This window comes from Stegodyphus dumicola, chromosome 6, assembly GCF_044657685.1.
Source record: "Stegodyphus dumicola isolate Sdum_Otavi_A_Nest chromosome 6, ASM4465768v1".
NCBI classification, from domain to species: Eukaryota; Metazoa; Arthropoda; class Arachnida; order Araneae; family Eresidae; genus Stegodyphus; species Stegodyphus dumicola.
In genome coordinates this window covers 224,788,176-224,803,992 of record NC_140773.1, presented here as the reverse complement: position 1 = coordinate 224,803,992, position 15,817 = coordinate 224,788,176, and the positions used below count along the sequence as shown (strand labels likewise).

The window sequence follows — 15,817 nt, the reverse complement described above, 5'->3', positions numbered from 1 at the left end:
TGAACTTGACTCAAATACTATTCTACTTCTCATTTGCATTAACGCGATTTTAAAAACTTATTCTGGTAGGGAGTTGTAAGCGAAAGCTAGGAGAGACAGGAAAGAGACATAAAATAACTGTTATAAAATTAAAATATACCTTACCTTTTAAAGAACCTTTTAAACTACCTTTTAAAGAAAAAGTGTTCGCATTTTGTTACATACATGTCGATATCTTGCGTCTATTTACGAATTATAATAAGTCCAAAGGGGCTTTGTCCCTGAATGACTATTGTTTTCGTTTTGCGATTTTGCGTTGATTCGCTACAAACGGCGAATCACTTTTCAAAATGTTGCCACAAAGTATTATCACCTTATGATATATTTAAAGAAATTAAATAATGAAAAATCTGCATAAATGTATGTATATTTTTCGCATTGGGATAAAACAACAGTACCTAGAGCCATCCAATTTGGAATGACGTAATCCTCCTACAAATACGGGCAGGTGGAAGACCAAATTTGAAATTTGTTTTGTTATCGATTTCATATTTTGTAAAACTTTAACGAATTTTTGATTAACAAACTCAAGAATTTCAAAGCGAGCCATGGAAACGTTGTACAGAAAAAACAGTTTTATCTCCAGTGAGTCTCTGTATCGGAAATTCTAAAGATATGCTCATTTTAAAACTATTTTGCGATATTGCTGTTGAACTGAATTTTATGGTTTAAGTGCAAAGAACGTGTTATTTAATAAATAAAGGTAATACACAAAATATTAAAAAAACGCTAGTTTGGACGTAATTTAAAATATGAAACATTTCAGATTTTCTTTCTTTCTTTCTTTATTTTCTGATGCATGGTTTTGAAAGACAGTTGCTATGTCTCTTTAAAATAACAGATCAAGAAATCTGCTTTGCAGAGTTTTACAGTATTAAATTTTGATGTAAGTAGATAAGAAGGCAAAACAAATTGTAGTCATTACTCATAGAAATTTAAAAGAATGTACAATAAAAACGATGAAGCATTTCGATTCAGATTCTAGTTTAACATTTGAAATATACACAGTCATAAACAAGTGTATTTTCTGTGTAAAACATGCCAGTTCATTACAGAAAATCGTATTTCACTGTACTATGTATTTCCTTTTAGGTATATATGACATATCTACTAGAAGAATGAATCCTTTTTTCAAGAATCAGGAGAAATATTTATTCATTACATAGATATGATACGTCAAAGCGTCGAATATCTTAATTCGAAGTGGAAAGATTTCAAATCAATCAAAAGATTAAGTATAAAGATCAAAGATATAAATTTCCTATAAGACAAACCAACAACAACAATAACAATAAAAATCTGAAAGCTTTCAGATTTTACAACTACGCCCAAAGAGATTTTTTCTTAACCTTTTGTGGGTTACGTTTATTTATTAAATATCATGTTCTTGCCACTTAAACCATAAAATTCAATTCTACAGCAATATCGCAAAATGATTTTAAAATGAGCATATCTTTAGAATTTCCGATACACAATCTCGCGCGCCGGAGATAAAAATAATTTTTTTTTTTTTTTTTTACAACGTTGCCATTACTTGCTTTGAAATCGTTGAGTTTGTTAATCAAAAATTCGTTGAAGTGCTGCAAAATATGAAATCGATAATAAAATAAATTTCAAATTCCAAATTAGGGCCTCCAGATGCCCATGTTCGGTAGAAGATTACGTTATTCAAAATTTAATGGCTCTAGGTACCGTTTTTTTATCACAATGAGAGAAACATACATACATTTATAGAGATTATTCATTATTTAATTTATTTAAATATAACACAGGGCGATAATATTAGGTGGCAAGTTAAAGTTTAAAGTTTAAAGTTTTCAGCGCAAAATGCCAAAACGAAATTAATAGCCCTTCTGGGCTAAAAATCGTGAGATTTTTCGCGCTTTACCAACAGGGCCCTTTTCAGTATTTACCAACAGGTAGAAGAGGCGAAATTCAATCTTATATCGGCATTAATTTTATAAAAGGAAATGGTAAAGAAAACGTTTTATACCTTCCGAAGAAATTTGACTAAAGCCGTTTTCTTTAAAAAACAGGAAATATTGCCCAAATTAATATTAGTCTTTCTTGAAAAACAAAAAAACTGCGTCATCACACTCCGTAGCGTACAACCCTTTTGTAATATTAATATCAGTTTATCAGATTTCAGTTTTACCTAATTTTAATCTGACTGCCGTATCGAAAAATCCGGGTTCGAATTACGAAGAAGGCATGGATGTTTGCAAATGTAGAGTGTGTAAGGATTTATATTTATTTTAACTAACATTTTAAATTTTAAGTTCAGAGTTTTCTATAAGCCTTCATTCCCCTAATTGTCAGTGCCAGAATAGTTAAATGTTGTAGCGCGCGTGAACGCATGCAAATTTTTCTATGTTGAAGGAAGTAGTTAAAAGCCGAGTTTCGGTAGGGAAAAGAGAGAGTTAGGCTCTAGCTGCCGTCTCTGCTGTAGGTACGTTTGCTTATTGCTGGTTTAAGTGGCTTAGTATGCATTGCTGGTTCAAGTGGCTTAATATGCATTGCTTTGCTGCCACTAGCTTAGAAGGGGGTTGAAGTTTGGGATCTCGCTGAGCCGTGTAGCTTAGTTTATCACGTGTTAAACATTTCAACTTTTAATTTTCAATTATCGGACTTTCATTTACCACCCAAGTAGAGGCGAAGTTTGTTAGCGTCGATTTGACGCATTGTAAATTTTAAAGAGTTAATAAAGGGTTTGAACCCTTCTGTGTAGTTTCCTGCTACTCCAGTATCCAGATAGAAGTTAACCCACCTGGACACTACAAGTGTTTGTGCGGCACGGGGGCACTCTAAATATGTGGCGAGCGGAAAGTCCTCTCGAGAGGTTGCTGGTAGGGGAAGAAGAGCGGAAGACTCTCGGACCCACCTCCCGGAGGTGCTCTTCTTGGACATTGCGGGAAGATGGAACTGAGCAAACTCGTACTGTCATCTGTATGCTGCCCGAGGCTTTTTGCCAACGACAAGCGTAGTATTTCTTCCTTGTTACGATGAGTTTCGTGGGCTTGTTCTGGTATTAGATAAACGAGATGAGTCACGGCAAAAGCAACAGCATAACTTTTATAACTTAAAGTAGTAAAAAATACAGAAATATTGAAATTACCTTTTACAAATTAAAGGCAAAGAGACATTCGGAAAATCATTCCTAAAGTATGTCTAACTACAATACCTGTATCAAATTTACAGAATGAATGTACTAGTAACACTACTACTCAGTAAATAAAAGCCCGGAATTTAGAAAAAGATATTAATAAACATTTATAGGAAAATTAGACAAGTTAAAAAAAAAAAAATCTGAAAGCTTTCAGATTTTAAATTACGTCCAGCGGGATGTTTTTTTAACATTTTATGATTTTGTGTGTTACCTTTAGTTATTAAATATCATGTTCTTTGCACTTAAACCATAAAATTCAGTTCAAGAGCAATATCGCAAAATAATTTTAAATTGAACATATCTTTAGAATTTCTGATACACAATCTCACGCGCTGGAGATAAAAATGTTTTTTCTGTACAACGTTGACATGGCTCGCCTTGAAATTCTTGAGTTTGTTAATAAAAAATTTGTTAACGTTTTACAAAATATAAAATCGCTAATAAAACAAACTCCAAATTTCAAATTTGGGCTTCCAGATGCCCATATTCGCAATAGGAAAATTAGATCGTTCTAGGTACCGTTGTTTGATCACAATGCGAGAAACATACATACATTTATGCAGATTCTTCATTATTTAATTTCTTCAAATATAATACAGGGCGATAATATTGGGTGGCAACAGTTTGAAAAGTGAAATGGACATTCAGAGTGATTCGACGCAAAATCGCAAAACGAAAACACTAGTTCCTCAGGGAAAAAGCCCTTTTGGATTAAAAATAATAAGCTTTAAATGAAATAAATAATAAGCTTTTCGTATACCCGGGTAATGAAGCCAAGTTCATTTACTGTTTAAATACTTTACCTTTTCAGTAGCATAAAGTAATATATTATATATGACTCAAACTACAGAAATTGAAGTAGAATGTATAAATTAAGAATAGGTTTTATTTTTGACGCAGATGAAAAAGTACAAATAATAAAATAGAGAAATTCTGTGAATGAAGTCCAAAAATAGCTTTTACTTAATTATATTACTAATTTATAAATGTAAAAAAAATTCTTGCCTTGGATGAGAGACAGAGACATGCTTGATAAATATTACTGCAAAGGTATAATATAGAAAATGTCTTTATTATTTTATGCTGCATGAAATGGAAAGAGTGATAGCTGGAAGAATGTTATCGATTTTATTTTACTAGGGAAGGAGGGTAAAGGTTTCGGACATCAAATCATTTAGTATCTATAATAGAATTTCAAACACGCGGAGTACTTGCGACTAATGCCTGTCCGAATTTTCGCCCGAATAATCGCTTGTATTTTTAACCCAAAGGAGTAATTTGTCCAGAAGGGCTATTAATTTCGTTTAGGCATTTTGCATCGTCCACTACAAAACGACTTTCAACTTTTTAAATTCCTGCTACCAAATATTACAGCCCTGTATTGTATTTAAAGAAATTAAATAATGAAGAATCTGCATGAATGTATGTATGTTTCTCGCACTGTGAAAAAACCACGGTACCTAGAGACATCCAGTTTTGAATAACGTAGTCCTCTACTCGAATATGGGCATCTGGAAGCCCAAATTTGGAATTTGTTTTATTATCTATTGCATATTTTGTAAAGCTTTAACGAATTTTCGATTCACAAAATCTACGATTTCAAAGCGAGCATTGACATCACTGCATGGGAAGAAAAAAATAAATAAATAAATAAATAAATAAATAAATAAATGAAATACAATTTTTTCGTCCAGCACGCGAAACTGTGTATGGGAAAGTCTAATGATATGCTCTTTTAAATATTTTCTGATATTGCTTTTGAATTGAATTTTATGGTTTAAGTGCGAAGAACATGATATTTAATAAATAAAGGTAACACACAAAACGTTAAAAAAACGCTCCTTTGCGGCGTAATAAAAAATCTGAAGGCTTTCAGATTAAAAATTTTTTTCTTCTTTTTTTTTTTAGACCCAAAACGTATTTGCTGCATTGAAGTGATTGGAAAGAAAAATCGGAGGGAGGGTGGGTATAATGTCGAGTTAAAAAACTGAAACAGTGAATTCCTTTCTATTTTCTTAAATCAAAATTCAAAACAACTTTCTTCGTCAAAATTAAGCATCACATTATTTTCGCCTAAACAAAATTTCAACAAAATATAACAGTGAATTTTTATTTATTTTTTTATTTACGCAGGTGCCAAAATTGAGTATATAACTTTTATTTTTATTTTCAAAATGCTAAAATTAAGCAAAAAATTATTTTATATTCATGAAAAATAAAACGCATAATCTATTTGGTCTTGAGGATGTATCGCAATATATGCTTAAAGTGACCTAGAAAAAATCAAGCAAGTTCATTTGTTTGAGTGGAAAAGAAAAATAGATTCGGATACATGGAATTGTAATAAATAGAACTCTACAGAAAGCAAATTCAGCGTAAAAGAGGAAATTAATTTTTTAAATAATATTTACTTCTATAATTTCGATAATCAGAAAATTCTAATTCAATACTTTTAACCAAATGTCCTTGTAGACTTATGCAATATATAAATAAATATCAAACATATTAAACAAATTCTTACTTTGATTTGGAAAACAAACTTGTGCATCATTCTGCTCCTTTCGACGCAAAAGTGTTGGCGAGATTCAAAGCCCTATTATGGATTTTCAGCGAAATAATATGCGGGGGACGGATATGGGAACCAGCTGTCATTGCAGGTGTGCCACACGTGCGTAATGCAACATACCATCTCATCAGATAGAACTATTAAAAACGGTCCACTTTGTCACATATGCGTTGTCATATCTCACAGAAGAGAGCCCATCTTTTTTATTTCCCCCTTTTTCTCAGTAGACCGAAACGGCCCTCCTAAAACAGTATTAATAACCTTTCCAAGTCTAGCACTCAGAGACACTGATTGGACTGTAGTGACCGGAGAAGTGTATCAATTGATATTTAACGGGCTAAATTAATATACTTTCATTAAAACCCGAGGATCTGGTATAGCCTGCATTCAGGTAGAGAAGTTGCAAGATTTCTGCCGGAGTTGGTTGTCTTTTGTGGACCATTTCCAAACTAAAAACAACCATTTTCTTCTGCTTGGTCTACGGTCAGAAGCTATTCATCCGGACATCATGAAATGTAGCTCTTATGCTTTCTCTCGCCGATCTTCTGTGAGAGGTAAGTTAGCATAAAACTTCAACGCTTGTAGTTGATTTGCGATTTCGAAATTTCCATTTATAATTATTTGGTTATTTCATTTCTGTATTCGAAGATGAACTATAGACAGTGCCACAGAATACAAATAGTTCCTTCTGGAAATGCTTCGAGATGTGGCACACATAATGTGACAACTTCGAAAAATTCAAATCATCTAATTCAGCGTTTCTCAGTCTACAATATGCGGATCACAAGTAGTTCCCGAAACCTCCTTATGTGGTCTCTCTAGAGTTTCAAACAAAGCAAAATTCAAAGTAATGGCGTATACCATGTGACAGCTGCCACAGTTTGGAAATTACGTAAGGCAATCGTGTATCCAATGTTTCCCCAAGACTGATATTTTATGAAAATTATTATCGGTTACCGTATCAACGGATTTTCCACTCTAACAACAAAAGATGGATTTAAAGAACTATGTTTGTGGTGCTTCTTACCAGCATACATCCAAACATAGAACAACTCTGCGAAAACCCGCAAGCTCATCTATCTTAATAATTGTGAGTGCAAACATTTATTTAATTTTAACATAATTTAAAACATAATATTTTCCAAACTCTAATAGCCTTAAATTATTAAAAACAAACAGTATAATTTTCTTCCATTAATTTGATTACTTAACACGAATATTAAATTAAATGAATTTTCACTAATTGTATTTGAAAATATAAGTACACTGGTTTTAGCATATACTAAAAACATTGCTTTCGAAGGAGGAAGAGCGAAGGGTGGTCTGCAGAACATTCTAATTTATAAACGGGCATCCCACTTGTGCATAAAAAAGGTAGAGAAACGCTGATCTGACTATATCAAATATCAAATGACTAACGCCGTAACTTTTTCCTCTTAAGCTTTATCCCACAGTGCTTTGATCTTTACTCAAAAATAAATGAAAATCCCATCACCGTAGAAGGCCGTCTTATACTTTGTATGGTATTTCTCCCGCCTTCTTAGTATGCCTTCGTAGTGTAGTGGTCGGCACGCTGAGCTCGTATTCCAGAGGTCCATGGTTCGATTCCCGGCGAAGGCGTTGCTCATTTTTCATCTCTCCTATTTTCAAAAAATACCTAATGTTTCTACAACTTCTACACACACAACAGAAACATCACCCTGAAGACTGAACTGCATGAGAGAACGAAAAGCAGTGAATCCTGTAAAAAATTATACATCCAAAGGCATTAAAAAGCATTGATCAGTTTTAGACCCACTGTAAATTTATAATTTAAAGCAAGGCTTGGTTATAATGGCAGAATTTTTTTATATGGCCCGTTTTCATCATTCAGACAAAAATTACTTGTTGCCGCACATTATCACATCATTTATAACCGATGCTCAAGTCTGTATATTAAAGATACATTCCTTTACGTTTTGCAAAATGTTTGGAGTTCTAAATAATTTTTTCCTTTACAATGGTGAAATTTTATCTGTGGAAGGATGTTGTAATGGCTGCAAATTACGAACAGAGAGAATTTTTTTTTTTTGTGTGTGTGTGTGTTTGTGTGTGTGTGTGTGTGTGTGTGTGTGTGTGTAAGCAGAGCTGTGAGTTAAGTCTGATAATTCGAAAGATTCTCATGTAGGATTGGTAAACTATTTTAGTTATAAAATTGGTACATACCTAAACTAACTTCGTAACTTCTGGGGCGGCTACACGGGCGTTTTCGTGTTTTTCCATGTGTAAAGTGTATACGAGCCAGTTCCCCTTAGAAAGTTCTTCACGAAGACATCCCTTCCCTTAGGCAAGTAGCCCTCGAGTGCGTTGCCGTAATAAAATAAACCAAACTAAACCATCAAAATGAATTGGTCTATCGCAAGCTGAGCTAATTAAAATTTGGGGAGACTGCTTTATAACCTAGAAGATTACGATTTGTAGTTTTTATTGTTTGAATCCTTGATGAACGAGTTTGCAGATTCAATTTACGTTGATTTTAGATTTTCATTTGACACCTTTCTCCCAATAGTCAATGTATTTCTGCGACTGTTTATTTTCTTAATAATTAGACTGAATTACAATAAAATAAGCAAACGATTTAAGTTAGTTGGCAAAAACATGGTGTCTTAAAAATCATTTTAATGGATATTTTGTTCTAAAAATCTGGTTAATGCGCTAAATTATTTTCTAAATTATCGGAATATATACCAGTTTGCCGTTTCCTTATACGCGATGTAATAAATATGAGCCAATTTATCTAACATAATCAATCAGAAGGTAATTCTTCCAAAATACAAAGGACTTCATTGAAATCTATCTACTGATTTGCCAATCTGTAGTTTCCTGCCAGGAAATTAATACAAAGATAAGACAGAATTGCTGTATTTATTCATCACAAAATATGCAGCTCCTTTTAGTTAATATATTTTAGCTGAGCATTGTGTTTAAGCTTTCTTAACATTTTGCTTTTCTCAAGAAAATAATAATAATAATAATAATAAAAATCTGAAAGCTTTCAGATTTTATATTACGCCCAAAGGGACTTTTTTTTTTAACGTTTTGTGCGTTTCTTGAACGCTTTGTGTGTTGTTTTTCTCGATCTGATGTAATATCATGTCCTTTGCGCTTAAACCAAATAAAACTGAATTCAGCAGGAATATCGCAAAATATTTAAAAACTGCATAACTTTAGAATTTCCGATACAGTCTCGCGCGCTGGAGATAATTTCTTTCTTTTTTTTTTTTTTTTTTTCCTTTTTTTTTTTTTTTTTTTTTTTCACTTTAACCATTGCTCTCTTTGAAATAATTGAGTTTGCCAATCAAAAATTCCTTAAAATTTCACAAAATATGAAATAGAAAATAAAATAAACACCAGATTTGGGCTCCTATGTCTCTAGGTACCGTTGTTTTTTCACAATGCGAGAAACATACATACATGCAGATTCTTCACTATATAATTTCTTTAATGCAGGGTTCTAATATTTGGTGCCAACAATTTGGGAAATGGGATGCCGTTTTGTAGTGGATGACTACGGTCACCAGACGTCCTTTATTTCAGAGGACAGTCCTTTATTTAAAGGCTCTGTCCTCTAACTTTATTTATTTCCTGAAATAAGCATATTGTCCTTTATTTTGAGAAATCGTCGCAAAATCAAATTTCTCAAATTGGTTTTCTGCAACTCTAGATCGGAGCACCCGCAACGTATTTTTCTAAATGCCAGCCGAGCCGTACGCTGACAAATACGCAGTCGGGCCGGAGCAATGCTTGCTTCTCGCGTTAGTACCACCACCACATAACTAGGGACTGCTTAGTTTCTTTAATCTTTGTGTTCATTCTCCTTCTACGGTTTGTGCATAAATGATCGCAATATTTGGGATAATTTTGACCCTGCCCATCCCCAATCCCCATGTCACAATTTGTCACACCTTGGAAGACCCCAAATTAACATTTGTGACGTCACACGAACGCACAAACCCCCACCCCTAACACAAAATTATTGAGCACGAATTAAAATTATCATAACCCCCCCCCTCATGTCACGTTACAAGTGTCCTTTATTTTCTCCGAAAAAATATGGTCACCGTATGGATGACGCAAATAGCTAAAATGAAATTAATAGCCCTTCTCGGAAAATTGCCCCTTTGGGCTGCTAATAATAATAATAATAATAATAATAATAATAATAATAATAATAATAATAATAATAATAACAATGATGGTAATTATCATCATCATCATCATCATCATCATTATTATTATCAACATTAGTATCATAATAATGATTATGATGATGATAATAATAATGACAATGTTGATCGTTTGAAATGTTCATTGATATTATCACACTTATATATAAGTGACTACTTGCTGAATAAAAGACTCCTTTTTACAGCAAAGTGACAATCAGTATAAAAGTGTTTATCCGATTCTCTGTGAATAACAACTAAGAAAGCAAAAAGAAAATTATCAGTTAAGTAATGCATGATGTTACGAATATTTTAATTAAAAACATTCATGAAATAAATAAAAATCGCATGAATGACAATTATCATAATTAAATGCATTATAAAAAAATCTGATGTGCACACCACATGACTTCTTTGAACGGAATATTAAATTATACGCATTTTTTCTTGCATTTTGTTTAAACTTATTGGATTTAATTATATCTACTTCGCCGACAGCGCATAAAACACAATAGAATAAGTGCATTCTTTAAAATTCACTCTATTTGTTTACCATAGCGACACTCTGGCGCTAGATTCACTTAACAGTATTATATTTCGTTCATATTATAACTCAGAATGCACAAAATTTGCATCATTTAAAGAATTATATAATCGTTGCCACATGTTCTATTCAAGTACTATAATAGAGCTAGAACGATGTATAAAAGAAATTAAGCAAACAAAACAAAAAAGAAACAGTTTTTCACAGACTATTGAGTATTTCTCGTTCAATTAATTCAGTTCTCACTTCGCGAGAAGGCAAAAATACATAAAAACTCAAAATATCTGTACTAAAAATTACTAATTATTAAAAATTAAATTACTAATTATTAAAAATTAAGTAAATCTTAAACACTTATTTCCTCGAAAAAATTCCAGAAAGGATTAAACATGATTTAAATCGCAATAATAAATGAAGGCGTTTATCTTTGTTGTTGGGAAGCTACGTTTCTCTAGATTGTCAACAAATTCACCACTCAGCTGCTTCAAATGTAAACAAGCAATGACCGCCATCAAAATAGGCTTAGCGGCACTTAAACAACTTTTAAATTGTTGATAATTCTAAAAATATTGCATACAGATTTACTAAAGGCATAAAACCCTTAACCGGAAGATAAAAACAACATAATTCAATCATTTTTAAAAAAAAAAATGTACAATTTACAAATATATAAGAGTAAAGAAACTGAGATCACCGAGCCGGGTAACAGAGTGGATATATTTATAAATATATTTATATACGTTTGGAGCGGCCGATTGAAACCAAAATACGAGGTGCACATCTACATGGTATAGTAGTCCTAGTATATACAATATTCCAACCTTCTGAGGCTACTCGTTTTTGAGTTATGCGAGATACGTACGTACGTACATACGTCCGTACAGACGCCACGAAAAATTCTCTTCAGAATTCATTTTAAAGCAGTTCTTTAGTTTTTTTGGAGGAAAAGAGTCTTTTATTCTGTCCTTACGTACAGATATCGCGCAAAAACGTCGTTAAATTGCATTCGAAAGCGATTAAAGTGGATATTTTCGTTGAAATATGCTGCCTGAACCTTTTCGCGATTACAATACTTCCTTTTTACTTCGTACAAGGAAGTAATAATGGGTATGATGAATATTATTAAAATATAAAATAAGACACGAATTATTAAAGAATGTTTTTACGACTTTTAAAATGCTCTGTTTCTTAAGGAATTACAATTACAGTCTGTGAGATAAATTACAGTTTTATTGCAGACTTTTTGTTTATACAGTACATGTAATAAAGCTGTTTGGTTGTATATTATGTACTATTTGGTTATACAGTACAGTTAAAAGTTTATGGAAAGCGGAATGACAATATTTTGAGAACTTATTATTTACTAGGTCGTGCGGAAGATAAATTTAAAATCGCTATCTAGGTTTGATGTAATTTATTAAACATGCAAGGACTATCTGTATAAGGAAGGGATGCTTTCATAGAGGACTTTCTAACAGAAATCTACTATACATTATTCAAGTTAAAAGTGACGAAAACCATGAAGTACGGTAAGCAAAACTTCGTTACGGTAAACAAAACCGTAACGAAGTACTAGAGTTCATCGGATTCAACCACTTGGCCATTTGTTGAGCCACTATTCGTAGAGTGGGGTTTGAGTCCTAAATAAGTTATGTATGTTTGTGACATTTTTTTTTCTCTTCTGTTTTCAGAATCGGTCTATGTCCTGTGCTAGATATTCAGCAACATTCGAATCCGATCCAGTGTTTAGCGGTTTTAACCATTCAGCCACTGATAGGGCTTTATAGCAGGGAAAAACTTGCCATATGCAAGTTGTCGGACATAGCGGCTTGCGCGAGCAGATGGTTTATTATTAATTATTTTTTCCAAAACTATTGAGATAAGACTATCAGTTCACGATAGTTTATTACCAAATCATTGCATTAATTTTACATGGAAGTGAATTTATTCTAGTCAATATATTCGCACCAATCGTTACAGGTTTGCTGCCCTTTACCAGCTGTTTAGAAAATGTTTAAAACCCTTATTGATAGTCTGGATGTTTATCATATACAAAAAGTTTCAATTTTCGTAAATTTTCATTATAGCCAAATTTAATTGAAAAAAAAAATTTTAGTTATTAGATAGCATAAACAGCGTTTTCGTCACTGTCAGAATCAATTTTTTTTTTTTTTTTTTTTTTTTTTTTTTTTTTTTTTTTAAGGAATCTGCAATTTTTAGCCCAAAGGAGCGTTAGCCCAGAAGGGCTATTAGTCTCGAAAAGGCATTTCGCGTCGAATTACTATAAACGGCTGTATCACTTTTCAAATTGTTGCCGCCAAATGTTATCGCCCTGTATTATATTTAAAGAAATTAAATAATGAAGAATCTGCATGAATGTCTCTCGCATTGTGAAAAAAATGACGGTACCTAGAGCCGCCATCCAATTCTCAATAACGTCCGAATTTTGAATTTCGAATTTGTTTTATTATCTATTTTAAATTTTGTAATTTTTGATCAACAAACTCCACGATTTCAAAGCGAGCAATAGCAACATCGTAGGGGAAAAAAAAAAAAAAATCTATTTCTAGCGTGTATTGGAAATTTTAAAGATATGCTGTTTTTAAATATTTTGTAATACTGCTATTGAATTGAATCTTATGTGGTTTAAGTGCGAAGAGCATGATATTTCATAAATAAAAATAACACACAAAACGTTGAAAAATGTCTTCTCTTTCAGAAATTCTTGAAAAGAAAATCAGAGATGCATTATTCACGTTTATGATTATAGATTTAAATAACCCTCTCAGTTACCTTGTATTAAGGTTATTAATTCTTTTCTCAGCTAGATTATAAATTATTTCCTCCCTTCTACCAGCATGCCTTCGTGCTGTAACGGTAGCACACTCGGCGCGTATTCGAGAGGTCCGGGTTTGAGTACCGGCGATGGCACTGCACATTATTCCTCAATTCCTGCTTCAAAATATCCGAATGACTCTACAGGATTTATTTGATTTCTCAATCAGACACTACCGATACTATTCAAGACGTTTGAAAATTCGACACAATTTGTCACTAATTTAAGAAATATGCATCCAGATGAAAAAAAAAAAAAAAACCTGCAAACATTGAATTTTATTTATTCTAGAATAAGAGGAAGCTGAAAGGTCTGAGAACGAGGTATAATTTTGTCTGGGCTTGTCGCAAAAGGGCGTTACATATTCGAAGATTTCATGGTATCGAGAATTATTAAAATTAATTAATATCTGTTCTGTTATCAAATTAATTAATATCTGTAGTTAATATACAGAGTCGCTACATACCTTTTACTATTTTTTTAATTTTAATAAAAGTTAAAAACGTGATTAGTTATAACAATAGACAGTGCTATATTTGATTAAAAAGAAAAGCAATACATCTGTCTGATTTACATTTTAGCAAAAATCATTTAGAATTAGAAATGTTTACAATTTTTATCTTTTATGTGTGACAGGAAACATTTCCATTCCATTAAAAAATCTTGTAATTTAGATTTTTGAAAACTCGTAATTTTCAACTGTAAAATTAGAGTTCTTAACACGCATATAGTGTTATGCTAGTTTATACAGAACGAGACACTATTTTTGAATTTCCTGAAGTTTATTTGTGTACTGTGGTTCTCTGGCTTTTAATTGTGCCGGAGATTGCAATTAATGATTATTAATTGCTTACTGAGTATTCTCTGGCTTTTAATTGTACGACTTTGCATTTTAAGAGCTACAGATTTATAGTTATAAGCCAGGTAATCGTTCTCAGACTCTCAAGTTCAGTTTTGATTCTGCAGAAAGACTCTACTGTTTCTTCTTCTTTTTTAAAAATTTTACTTTGATCTGCAGATCGGCGCTACACCGGTGGGATGACCAGAGATGAACAGAAAAGAAGTGCGTGTGATCGCGAGCGTAGCAGGATGCGAGCCATGAACCTTGCCTTTGATAGGCTGAGGGAAATCCTTCCATGTCACAAGCCTCCAGGGAAGAAACTCTCTAAGATTGAATCCCTTAAGTGAGTGTCATTATGCAGCTCATTATTAGGCTATTGTTCTCATTATTTGCTAATACAGGGTGCGGCAGGGGAACTTCCTTATTTGAAACGCGCGCCATCTAGCGATATTTATTCCGCGCAGGGTGGGGTGGCCCTCATTGAAAAGAGCGGTGTCTAAAGTTTTTTGTCATGTAGGTTTAGTACCCATCATGCAGCAGACGAGACAGGAGCGCTCGTTCGCCCCGGAGTCGTACTTTTCAACGTACTGCATTTTTGTCCATATCAATTGGCAGTGGTGCAAAAACTTAATCCACGCGATTTCTTTCACGAAAAAATGCATGCAAAGCCCTTCTTGACAATACGCCTCATGATGCCCTTCTGTTCTTTAGCCGATGACCAGGCTCATTGTTATCTTTCCGGTTGCAGCATGCATTAAGCAAAACATGCGATAATGGAGTGGCACGAATCCCCGAGAATTTCATGAGCAGCCCCTCCATACAGAACGTGTGACCGTTTGGTGTTCCAGAATAGGCATCATTGGACCATGGTTTTGGAAGAGCATTTTCCTGGATGCGTTATCTCCTTGCGGGGCGATCTTCAGTGGCCAGCGCGTTCGCCTGATTTAGCCATGTGGGATTTCTTTTTGTGGTGCTATTTGAAATCTCCATCGTCCAAAGACTCAACTGAAGAACAATATTCAAGCTGCTATGGAAAACATACCCGTTGATAGGCTGATAAAAGTGGAAGGAAACTTCAAAATTCGACTATCTCAATGCATTGACCAGAACGGAGGCCACGTTAATGATATTGTTTTTAAACCATAATTACAAAAAAAAAAAAAAAAAAAAAAAAAAAAAAAAGAGAGAGAGAGAGAGAGAGAAAGAAAGAAAACTTTAAATGTCTCTGTATAACTTGGAAAAATATTAAACTGATATCGTTTATACTATTTGTGCTATTCATTTTTAAAATAAGGTAGTTTCCCTGCCACACCCTGTATCCTCTGCTATTCTCTTTAATTAACTTACAACTACCTTCTACATTTTTAAGCAAAAATTATTACATTTCTTATGATAAAAATACAGCATACAATTATAAACTTGTATTCTGTCGTGAAAAGGAAATGAAAGGTACACTGCGCAAAAAATGGGGGGGGGGCAGTTCTATATTTTCCGTTCTACTGGGCCAGTTAACGAAATACACCTTGCATTTTTCATGTCTCGAAAGCGCGACTTAGGATATGTATTAGATTTATATATAGCATTGTTCTACTATAGGCATATCGACACAAAATCGGACTT

At 33.1% G+C, this 15,817-nt stretch overlaps 1 protein-coding gene and 1 long non-coding RNA gene across 2 annotated transcripts in view; one reads left to right on the top strand and one right to left on the bottom strand.

Moving 5' to 3' along the window:
* LOC146996974 (uncharacterized) overlaps positions 1-6,012 on the bottom strand; it is a 65,967-nt gene extending 59,955 nt beyond the window's left edge. Inside the window, exon 1 of the long non-coding RNA XR_015041846.1 lies at positions 5,727-6,012. This is a non-coding gene — a long non-coding RNA (uncharacterized LOC146996974). The remainder of the gene's footprint in view (positions 1-5,726) is intronic.
* The window catches only part of LOC118196221 (uncharacterized), a 50,519-nt gene that overhangs the window by 4,038 nt on the left and 30,664 nt on the right, over positions 1-15,817 (top strand). Inside the window, exon 2 of the mRNA XM_035367645.2 lies at positions 14,375-14,540. Within this exon, the coding sequence (XP_035223536.1) occupies positions 14,375-14,540 (166 nt within the window). The remainder of the gene's footprint in view (positions 1-14,374; positions 14,541-15,817) is intronic.